The sequence below is a fragment of the Gracilinanus agilis genome, chromosome 6 (genome assembly GCF_016433145.1).
Source record: "Gracilinanus agilis isolate LMUSP501 chromosome 6, AgileGrace, whole genome shotgun sequence".
NCBI classification, from domain to species: domain Eukaryota; kingdom Metazoa; phylum Chordata; class Mammalia; order Didelphimorphia; family Didelphidae; genus Gracilinanus; species Gracilinanus agilis.
Genome location: NC_058135.1, coordinates 35,694,861 through 35,707,180, shown reverse-complemented (window position 1 = coordinate 35,707,180; position 12,320 = coordinate 35,694,861). Strand labels below are relative to the sequence as shown.

Below are 12,320 nucleotides of genomic sequence, written 5' to 3'. Positions count from 1 at the left end.
AAGTTAGAGAAATATGAGACTATGGTTCTTGAGCTATAAAGAAGCTCAGAGTTCATTGCACTGGTCCGTTCATTTTTTTAAACCTTTACCTTACATTTTATTGTTTATTGGTTCCAAGGCAGAAGAATGGTATGGACTAGGCCAGTGATGGCAAACCTTTTAGAGATCAAGTGCCCAAACTGTACCCTCGCCCCGCATGTGAGCCACCCTTTTACCCCTGTTAACTTGGCAATAACACTTAACTACCAAAATAGTCAGAAAAACCACTCTTTAATCAGGAATAAGGATAGGTCCATATTTGGCCACCACACAGAGTCAAACTCCTAAAAACCACACAAAGCCAAAGGCTCTGGGACTCTGGGAACCATATCCCTTCAGGAGAAAGCACCTTGCTAGATGCCAGCTCCGATACCAACTCTCTCCTGGGAGAAGACACCATGCTAGAATGAAGAGGTCCCTTATACCCTCAGGGGTCCCTTATACCCTCTAGAGAACTTGGTACAGAAAGTCTAGCCATCCCCAGGGGTATCACCTAGCCATCGTTATAACTGTTACAAAGGCAAGGGTCAAACTCAGGAACTGGCACTTAACATTTTATTATGTCCACAGAATCCCACCCACATGAGGGTCTCCAAACAGTTTTAGGTCTTTAGTTCAAACCAAAACAAGTGTGCCTGGCACTGGGGTTTCTCAAAGGGCAAGGGTAAACTGAGGCATCCAAATTTCAAGTTGACACTCCAGACAGGGGAGGGAGTAAGCAAGCACTCCTAGGCTTCTGGGAAGAGGGGCACGTCATATGAGAAATGTCCTCAGGCACAGTGGAGAGGGGGAAGAGGCATGCCAAAGGATCACCAACATGAGACTAGGCAATGGGGATTAAGTGACCTGCCCAAGGTCACAAAGCTCGGAAATATCTAAGGTCTAATTTGAACCCAAAACCTCCCTTCTCTGGGCCTGAAATAACATTCTTTAGTAGCCTGACCATTTGCTTCAGAGTTGTGAGGACTGATGGCTATACCTTGACTATACCTACAGTTAGCCTTCATGACCCAGGACACCTCCTGTCTCTAGGTCTGTCTCTTAATCCACTGAGCCACCTAGCTGCCCCCTTTAAAGAAGAGGAAGCTGTATCAAGTGTCACCTTCATTTATAAAAGTGGTTTAAAGACCTTCCATTCCCATGATCTTCTCTTTGCAAAGTTGGGAACACCACCAGTTCTTCTAAGATTTACTGGTGAGCTCAAGAGTGGGAATATAGATCCTTAATGGAGTCACTCCAGTTTTCACTTACCTTTTCCAAGGTGTACATACTTGTCGATGAATTTAGGGAGCTTGGGGGTAGCCCCTCAGGCATTTATTACCATAAAAGTAAGCTCTGATTATGAGAAAGGTGGTAGGGATGAAATTCAGGTCAAAAGCCCCTATCTAAATCATGAAATCTCAGGAATACACGTACTGCAAGAAATAAATTCTCAGAACTATTTTGCTAATACAGTTGCTAGGAGAAACCACGACAACAAAATCAAACTTAAATTCAAGTAACACCTAGTAGAATGTCATTCAAATTCAACAAATAATCATTTATTAAGCACCTACTATGTGCCAAGCATCATACTAGGTGGGGGGATTCTGGTTTGTGATATTTTTAGAGAAGGAGGAACAGGCAAGACATCAGCTTTTTAAGAGTATGAAAGGTGACTCTTCTTTCTGATTGGAAGAGGTCATGTGGTTCCATACTATCTGTGTGTATTATACAACTTCCACAGTGATATAACTTCCTCACCTCATTTCTGTTACTACTACAGGTCTGGGAAGCAAGGTACAAAGAGCTGTAAGTCTTTTCTCTGCACCTCTCTTTTAAACCCAGCACATCTCTTCCTTAAAGGGAGATAGAGGGGGCAGTTAAGTGGCTTAGTAGAGTGTCAGGTCTGCAGACAGGAGGTCCAGGGTTCAAATGACCTCAAGACACTAGCTGCGTGACCCTATGCAAGTCACTTAAACCCATTTGACTATCCCTTACCACTCTTTTGACTTAGAACTGAAACTGAGTATCAATTTTAAAACAGAGGGTAAATAAAATTAAAGAAATGAATGGGGAAAGACATTATGATAGCAGACTTAGATAAGACATTCCCAGCTTGCTTCTTATCACTCCCCACCTCCTGCCCCTGAACTATCTTTCTGAAAGTTGGTATGGGGCCAGAAATAGGGGAGGATGAGATTGTGTCCCTGGCAGTAAATCAGAAGAAATGTATCTAGAAAATTCTCTCAAGATAAATATTTAAAAACCAAAAGGAGAAAAAAGAAAAGGGATAGACTTTGTGGGCATGAAGACCCAAGGGAATCTATCTGTAAAGAAAACAATAATCAGAGCAGTCACAGAATTGGAAAGAAGCCCCACAGCCGGTGAGAAGCCCAAGGATTTTCTTTTAAAAGTGTGTCAGAAAAGAAGTTGTTTCCTTGGAACCATAGTGGGAAGACGGTGCTATCTATCTTTGCCTTTACCCAGGTTGTCTCCCATACTTGGAATGCATTCCCTACGTATAATCAATCAACAAGTACCTAGTAAACTCTTACTCAGTGCCAGGCACTGTGCTGGACCCTGATACAAGTACAAAGACAACTAAAAAATTCCTAGTCACATAGAGCTGACAACCTATTGGGGAAGATAATAAATACAAATAAAGACATAAATATAAAGTGAATAAACACAAATATATACATATATATAGTAGTTTATATATATATATATATATAGTAGTGAAATACAAAGGGGTTTGGGAGAGGTCAGTACTTTTTGGGGTGGGAAACAGGGATCATGAAGTGAAAGCTTCATATGGAAGATGATGCCAGGGCTCTGTCTTCAAGAACAGGATAGGGGCAGCTGGGTGGCTCAGTAGATTGAGAGCCAGGGGTAGAGATGGGAGGTCCTGAGTTCAAATCTTGTCTCAGATACTTCCTGGTTGTGTGACTGTGGGCAAGTCACTTAACCCCCATTGCCTAGTCCCTACTGCTCCTCCTGCCTTGGAACCAATACTTAAGTTTCTATTCCAAGACGGAAGGTAATGGTTTAAAAAAAGAAAAGGGAGAGAGAGAATTAAATAATCTTGGGAATAGATAGGTGGCCCAGGGAATTGAGAGTCAAGTCCAGAGACATGAGATCCTGAGTTCAAATTGGCCTCAGATATTTCTTTCTATGTGACCCTGGGTGAGTCATTTAACCCCATTGCCTAGCCCTTACCACTCTTCAGCCCTAAAGCCAATACACAGTACTGAGTCTAACATGGAAGATAAGGGTTTTAAAAAAAAAAAAAGAACATGGGATTTATGGAAATAGATAGTCACAGAGAGAGGAGTTGAAGTGTTTTGTGAGTAACAGAAAGGCTAGTTTGGCTGATCCCCAGAGTTGGGGGCAAGGCAGGGAGTGTGGTCAAGTAAGACTAGAAAGATAGGTTAGGACAAGGTAGTGAACATTTTTAAAAAGGTAACCAAAAAATTTCTATTTTCTCCTAGAGGCAAAAGGAAACCACTGGAATTGGGTGAGTTGGGAAGTCAAATGGTCAGATTAAGGGAAATTATTTTGGCAGTAATCCATGTGTAGTAGAGTGGGAAGAGATTTCAGCCAAAGAGACCAATTTGGAAGCCACTGTGATCATCTAGACTAGAGGTATTGAAGGACTGAACTAAAAAGGCACACGCATGAGTGAGACCCCAATGCTAGAGAAGGGAAGGCAGAAAAGGAAAGCTGAGGCAATGGATTGTATGCATGGTGAGAGAGAATAAGAAGCCAGAGTTAATGCCCAGATTACAAATCTGAACCACTAAAAGGGTAATTGCACCTTTGAAAGAGATAGGGAAGGGTTTAGAGAAGAGAGTTCTGTTTTAGGTGTGTGGAGTTTGAAGTGTCTCCTTGATATCCCAAATCTGAAAGATTTCCTCAACTCATGGGAGAGACTGGAGCTGGAGATATGAACCTTGGAGTTAAGTAAGCTCAGCTCAATCACCACACCTTATGAATTGGTCTCCTGATCCCTAAGAAGTTAGAGTCTCCTCCCTAAAATGTCATGTAGTCTCTAAGTATATATGTATTGGGGACACATGTGTTGAAGAGCATGCACTGGGCCGTGAAGGAAAAGATGGATTTCAAAGTCAACTGGAAGAAGGGAGAGAGAAAAGTTCATTCAAGTCATGGAAATTAGAGCAGGATGAGAAAAACAAACAATGAATTATAATGAGATAACAATTCACAGAGCCTTAAAGAAACATCTATTTGCCAGTGTCTCCTTAGCATTCCTTTGAATCTGGCTTCCTTAGATGGAGGGGAGAGAGAATGTTACCATATTCTCTTAACCTTGTAAAAAGATGAGTAAGAGAAAGAGGTAGGCATTGCTAGGAGTAAGGTAATCATATTAGTAAACCATGGGTGAACTCTAGCCCAGTTTGAAAGCTAAGATCAAGGTTTCACTTTTCATAATCAATCCAGGCAAATGAAAAACGTTCTTGTTTTACCCCTCAGTGATCTAGGAGAGGCAGCCTCATCTATAAGGCAGGACCCCATTAAGCTCCCTGCTTCATTTAGAGTAATCTTTACAAAGCACTTGGCACAAGTCCACGGCATACCAAACACACATGTGAATGGCAGGGAGTAAACCAAGGCCAAGAGGTAGGTGTTATCTGTCAGAACCTAAGCCTACCCACTTCTTCCCCATCCTGGTATCTAATTATTTGTCTCTTTAGTCCTGAGGGGAATTTTTCAGATGAAAGCCCTCTGGATTGGCAGATTAAGTGGACCAGTCCCAATTTTCCTTACCCTTGGCATTTTGGGGAATTCTAGGAAGACAGGTGATACTTTAAAAGAGGGGTGAGGAAGGAAGATATCATAAAGGATGAATAAGCATTAGATATTGAGAATATTCCTTAGGAGAAAAGAGTTTCTTTTTCCCATCTCAGATGAAGTGGGTTTCTTCACACATCATTGTGGGTGTTTCTGGGGTTTTTTTAAAGACTGTATCAATACTATAATCTGGATCAAATTGCTTTACCATCTCTGGGAGGGTAGAGGGAAGAAAGAAATTTTTATCTTAAAACTTTGGAAAATTTAAGTTCAAATGATTATTATATATACTTGGGGAAATAAAATCTTTTTTACAAAAATTTTACAAGACTGTATCAATACAGAAGTTCCCTACCTTTAAAAACAGGGCTTCAGCCTCAAAATCTCTGAACCCAATAGGATGAATTATTTGTTATCCAGCTCAGATATACTTTGGAAGTCTGAACCACAACAGTTAAGACTGTTTTCTACCCTTGAAACAACTTTATTGGCTTCTCAGTATTTCTTTATGCAAAATGAGATCAAATACATTGCTAATAACATTGGAGATTTTTGAGTTTCAAACACTGTACAGTATATTAGAGGTAAGAATGTTGAGAGTGTCTTTCATCATGTTAATTGATCATTTTGATTTATTAAAAAGTATACCACAGACATTTCAAGTCTAGGACTGAAGATATGAGATAATAATTGTTACTATTATTATTAGAATAATAATGATTGGAATAATCATTATTGTTGGAATAATAATAAGCAAGCATTTACCTAGTGTCTACTATGTGCTAGGAATTATGCTATGTGTTTTCTTTCTTTTCGTTGTTTTTTTAAACCAATATTATCTCATTTAATCCTCACAATGACCCCGCAAGGTAAGTGTTATTGTTCTCCCCATTTTACACTTGAGAAAACTGAGTGAGGCAATCAATGGTGAAATTACTTGCCCAGAGTCACACAACTAGTTAGGGCCTAAGGCTGGATTTGGCACAGGTCTTCTTGATTCTGGCTCCAGCTCTCTATCTACTATATCACCTAGCTTTTCTAATAACAGAAACTAGGTAAGTCGAATGAGCTCTTTGTTAAACTGGGTTTAGAGAACAAGATTTTAAAGCACTAGAGAGCTACTTTGGTCATAAATCTTCACCGAGTATACACAAATGTTGGCCTGCATAAACTATGCATGCAGGATGGATGAATAAGTCTTGATTTCATTTCTTTTTATCCAGGTAAAGACAGAGTTGTTTGCCACAGGTAAGATTAATCCATTCTAACCTAGTTAGGGGCAAAAAAGGAAATGCAAGCCTCAGGGGACCTGAAGTCAAGTTCAAGATCTTAAACAAATTCCCCTCATGGGTCTGGGCCTCAGTTTACTGGTCTGTAAAAATGAAGGAGCTGGACTGGAGAGTTTCTGAGGTCTTCTCCAAGTCTAATATATTACTATCCTATAAAAAGATATTTAAATTTAAAACTCCCAGTTAAGGAGCTTAACCTCTAAAGGGTCAAGTTGCACTCAAGGTTTTACATTATTCCCAAGAAAGGGAAGAGAAGAGCAGGGGGCACAATGGAGAATCAGGAAAGTCAGGAGTTTTCAACATAGTATCATTTTTCTAATCATACCTATGACTTAGGACTGAATCTTTAAAAATATTTTTATTATTTGCTTTGTTATTCTACCTTCTGCTATCTACTGTGAGAATAGCATGGAATAACACTGACGTTCTATAGGCTAGGCCAGTGGGAAACAAACTCCTATCATTTTCAGTTAGAAGCTTCTTTAAAAATCCTTACCCTGTGTCTCAGAATCAATACTAAGAATTAGATCTAAGGCAGATGAGCAATAAGAGGCAGGAAAATGAAGTTAAGTGACTTGCCTAGGATCACACAGAAGTGTCCAAGGCTAGATTTGGACCCAGGACCTCTAGGCCTGGCCCTCTATCCACTGAGCCACCCAGCTGCTCCCATGATATATCTTAATATTGGTTGAAGTGAGAAAGAGATCAGCACGTCATATATATGCCTAGAATCCCTGCTTTTTGGAGAAACTAAAGCTGGTAGATTGAGTATGAGACTTCTGAGTTGCAGTCACACAAAAGTCGAGCAGGAGTCTACACTAAATCTGGCATTAATACGGTGGGCCCTAGGGAACAAAACTATCAGGAGGACAAACCTGGCCAGAGTAGAAATGGAATAGAAACTTCCATGTTGGTCAGCAGTGGGGTTGGACCCATGGGTGGCCACTATACTTCCAGAATGGGAAAAATGGGGAACCCAGACTAAAAAAAAAAAAAAGATGGATAGATGGATGGATGGAGAGATAAAGACAGACAGGTAGGAAGGAAGGAAGGAAGGAAGAAAGGAAGGAATGGATGAGAGGGAGGGATGGAGAGAGGGATGGAGAGAGGGAGGAAAACAAATTAACGAAATTAACAACATACTATTGCTCTCAGTTGTCTCAACACCTAGTGTCCTGATGACAGTTAAGTGCAAAACACACACACACACACACACGACCCAGACCCAATGGTAACTTGCATAATTACCTCCACACATCAAAGAGTTTGAAACCTTGGGCCTAAGTCTAGAATGTGTTTAAATGGCAGAAATGTGGAGTGACTGCCCAAAAAACTGAAGGCCTACTTTAAAGAAGGACAATGAGTACCCCTACGAAGCAACTTATCTCTTTGCAGCTGGGTCCACACTGTCAGAAATAAGGAAATGTTGCACATATACCAGCTGGCAGAGTATAAACAACACCATTCAGTCATTCCAAAAGATCCATCTCCCCTGCCATTTCACATTTAGCATCTTGTTTAATTGCATTTTATCTGTCTTTGAAAATATGGCCTAATTGTCACTCCACACCACAAAAATTGATTTTGTTGTATCTGACAAAGAAATGGGCTTAGTATCAGCTGAGTGATGGCTTTCAGCCCTGTCTCTAAAGTACAGCTACATATGGTGAGATGTTAGGCAAATTCTGGGGCAATTTCTCCTGAATGTAAGGACTACGGAGTTTCTCAGAGAGGAAAAACCAACTGTGAAATACCAACTATGCCCCACTCCATTGCAATGACATCATTCGTTGCCCCAGCACCTAGAGCCTAGTACACAGTAAGTGCTTCATAAATGTTTCAATTTGACTGACTTCCTTAAAAGTTGTAAAAAATATATACATTTTGCAAAATATATTATATATGTTTAATTCAATTATATATTTATTTATTAATGATTTAATTATGTATTGTATAATACATTTAAATTATATTATAATTTATAATTATAAAATATATTTTATATTTTATTAAAAAATTAAAAAAAATAAGTTTGGGACTAGATTTTAAGTTGGAGGATCCAGGTTCAAATTACAAATATTATTTATACCCTAGGTGACTTTAAAAAAAGACACCAACTCCTTGGGCTTCAGTATTCTCATCTACAAAATGAAGATGCCAACTTTTTACATTGGGTTTTGTAACACTTACATATTAGGACGTCAGATGTTGAGACAACTTAAATCAACAGTATGTAATTAATTTCATTAATTCATTTATGTATCTCTTATCTATCTTTTTCTGTCTCTATTAACTACATGCCTATCCATCTGCCTCCCTACCTAAAGGTGTTAGACCAGATGACAACTGGCTCTAAATGTAGATCTTATAAGTCAGGAAAGAATATATTTCAAGCATTAAAGGATCTCATTGTTTCATTAGCAGCTAGATGGCACAGTGGATGGAGCACTAGGTCTGGAGTGAGGAAGATCTGAATTCAAATCCAACTTCACACTTATTAGCTGTGTGACCCTGAGCAAGTCACTTAACATCAATTTGTTTCAGTTTCCTCAACTGTAAAGTAGGTATAATAATAACACTTTACCTTAGAAAGTTTTTTTATCAAATGAGATAATATTTGTAAAAAATAGGGGCAGTTATGTAACACAGTGGATAGAAGGCCAGGCCTGGTGTCAAAAGGACCTGGGTTCAAACCTGGCCTCAGACGCTTCCTAGCTGTGTGTCCCTGGGCAAGTCACTTAACCCCAAATTATCTAGCACTTACCACTCTTCTGTCTTAGAATCAATAGATAAGGTTTTAAAATAATAATAATTTAGCAAAGTGCCTCGCACATAGCCGGTATTATAAAAATGCCTATTCTCTTCCTTCAGTGTTTAAAATGATGAGAATAATCATCTACAAAGTTTGTTTACAAATTTTCACATAGCTCACATCAAAACTGCTAGTTATCTTAATGTTAGTTATGTTGGTGTATCTTAAAGCAAGATCAAGCAGAAGACAACATCCCCAACACTGGGACATCACGCTGACCTCGGTGACTTCCTAAGCCTCTCTAATTGATTGGTTGTTCATGTATCCATCCAAAAACGAGACAGTTATTGTATAGGAGACAAATAAGAGAAGACTTACTTTGACACAAAGTAACTGTGACCTTTGATAATAAATGTTTGCCTCTATCTTCCTCATCTGTAAAATTATGGTTTTGGGGGCAGCTGGGTAGCTCAGTAGATTGAGAGCCAGGCTTAGATATGGGATGTTCTGGGTTCAAATCTGATCTCAGACACTTCCCAGCTGTGTGACCCTGGGCAAGTCACTTGACCCCCATTGCCTAGTCCTTACCACTCTTCTGCCTTGAAGCCAATACACAGTATTAACTCCAAGACTGAAGGTAAGAGTGCAAAAAAAATAAACAAACAAATAAACAAATAGAGAGAGAGAGAGAGAGAGAGAGAGAGAGAGAGAGAGAGAGAGAGAGAGAGAGAGAGATAGGTGGAATTATGGTATCACATGAGATCTTTTCTAATGACCTACTTTCTCAATATAACAATTACCACAAGATCTATTTTTGAAAGTTAAGGATAAAAGAAAGACCTCAGATTAAAGGGTCTTATTTTTATTTTTACCAACAGCATAATTTTCTTTTAAAAAAAAGAACAATCCTTAGATCTTTTCTTTAGTCATGCTGTGACCCACAAACACATTCTCAAGCGAGACTACCAAGTATCACCCCTTCTTTGTGTGACGCCCTCTTACCTGGCCACAGAGCAGCGGCTGACATTGAACAGTGAAGCACTGAGGAGTCCCGTTTCTGCATGTGCATTTAGAACACTTGTTCAGCTGCCATTCCTCACCATCCAGAAGCAAACGACCATCCAAGGAACAGGGTTCTAGAGAACACAAGCACCATGTTTTATGGGCATAATCCTGTCTCCTCCCCCATTTTCTCCTCATTCATGCAATTATTCTATTAACTCCAATGCCTACAGTTCAAATTGTGCAGCCCCAAAACAATGTTCTACCTACCTAATTCCCTTCCCTTAAGTAGCCAGAATATTAATATCTCATATATAGCAGAGGAAATAGTTTCTAAAGCACTAAGAATTTGAAAAAACTATTACAAAATTCAAAACTCTCCATTACTTTCAGAAGCATCTTTCCCTTTGGGGTCTCTCTCCCTAAGCCAGAGGACAATCATTTTCAGGGCATGGAACTGGAATGAGTGCAAATATACCACTTTCTGGATAACTTCTCAAGTTCATGGGAGGAACCTGGGATTGTAAGGAAAATGGGTGTGGATTTTCCAAAATCAGGTCTATTTTCAAAAAAGAAAGAACAAGATCTGAGTAGCTGGAAGGTCTAGGAGGAATAAGGCTAGAGGAAAAAAATCTCATCAGAGGAAATGAACAAAGCATGTGAGTGCAAAAGACAGACCTGAATCCCATGTCAGGCTCTGCCATTATTTTGCTGGATACCTAATTATGGGTAATTCATCCATGGAAGAAATAAGAAAGCAAGGGTAAATGGGACACATACATTCTATGTCATGTATGTATTCCATGTCATGTCTTAAAAAAAGAAGCTGTGAAATCAAAGCACCAGTGTCAAAAAGCCATCTGGGGAGCAGGAAGGTGGCTCAATGGATAGAAAGCCAGACCCAGAGATGGGAGGTCCTGGTAACAAATCTGGCCTTGGATACTTTGTGTGACCCTGAGCAAGTCACTTAATCCCCACTGCCTAGCCTTTCCCACTTTTATACCTTGAAAATGATACACAATACTGATTCTAAGACAAAAGGTAATATTGTTAGTTTGTTTTTTATTAAGCTATCTGAACAGAGAATGGCTACAGTCCAGACCTTTGATTTATTTGGTGCCAACCATGGCCATCAGGGCCTTATCAGAAGATATGCCTTTTGACTCTCATTATCTCTTTTTTTTAATAATAATTAAACTGTTTAATTGGTAGGAAATTAATATCATGACTTCTATGGGAATTCTGAATAAAAGTAAATATAACAGTTATTGATATTTCATGTCTGAAAAGTAGGCAGAGTATAAAGACATATATTTCTTCAAATATTTGCAAGTATTTATTTAACTAGTGGTCTGTATCAGCTGTACGAAAACAATGACTGGAGAGTCAAACCTGCCCATGGCCCATTTTTGCATGGCTCTAGACTCTCATTATATCTGAAGGAAGAATGTTCAAGAAGCCAGTACAATGGGAGGGAATTGCTTAAGGAATTGTTTAGTTGCACATTGGTTCCAGGGCTGATCCCAGAAAACTCATCTAAAGGTAAGACAATAAAGGAAGGAAAAAGCTCACTAATCCCACCGGTTCCTAAATGAAGTTCCTCAAAGAGATACTCACTGCCAGGGCCCACACATTTTGGACAGCAGGCATTTTCAGGGATGGATTCCAGTTCTTGGGGCCCACATGAAAGGTGTGGGCATGGCTTAGGGGTGCATCTAACTTCTCCATGACTACAAGAGCAGATGGTACATGGAGCAGTTGTCCACTCTGTCCCATGCTGCATGAAATGAAAAAAGAAAGAAAATTTAGTCCAAGATTATCAATTTTAAGCCAACCAACAACCAACCAAAGCCCCTTCTTGGATTAATTAATGGTTCAATTTAAATTTCTTCTTCTGGAAAAGTGGAAATCATTAAGCTTGCTCATTAGAACTAAAGAAATCAACACTGTTTCAAAGAAATCCAAAAGCAGATATTAAAAATAATTCACTTCTTCTCTTTGTACTGAATACTATGTTTCTGAAGGTCTTCCATTCCCTTTTTTCTTAAATTTATAGAAAATACTATTACTTTTAACATTTTTTAAGAACTTGCTGAATGCAAAAAACTATGATTTTTCTGTAATAGTAAGTCCTCTTGACATAAAGAATGGTATTTGCTTTTGCAATCGTCTTTCCCTCTAGGAAAAGCTAGGGAACACAGTGGACAAGTGCACTGGTCTTGCAATCAGGAAGACCTGCATTCAAATCCTGCTTTAGACATTTACTATAAGTGTAAGCCTGGGAAAGAAAGGAAGAGAGAAAGAGAGGAAGGGAGGAAGGGAGGAAGGGAGGAAGGAAGGAAGGAAAGAAGGAAGGAAGGAAGGAAGGAAGGAAGGAAGGAAGGAAGGAAGGAAGGAAGGAAGGAAGGAAGGGAGGAAGGAAGGGAGGGAGGAAGGAAGGAAGG

The 12,320-nt window shown here is 39.4% G+C and overlaps 1 protein-coding gene across 1 annotated transcript in view; it reads right to left on the bottom strand.

Annotated features, from left to right (window-relative positions):
* Positions 1-12,320, bottom strand: part of FRAS1 (Fraser extracellular matrix complex subunit 1) — a 545,529-nt gene that overhangs the window by 328,923 nt on the left and 204,286 nt on the right. Inside the window, exons 5-6 of the mRNA XM_044681606.1 lie at positions 11,494-11,653; positions 9,877-10,010 (exon numbers count right to left, since the gene is read on the bottom strand). Coding sequence (XP_044537541.1) covers positions 9,877-10,010; positions 11,494-11,653 — 294 coding nt within the window. The remainder of the gene's footprint in view (positions 1-9,876; positions 10,011-11,493; positions 11,654-12,320) is intronic.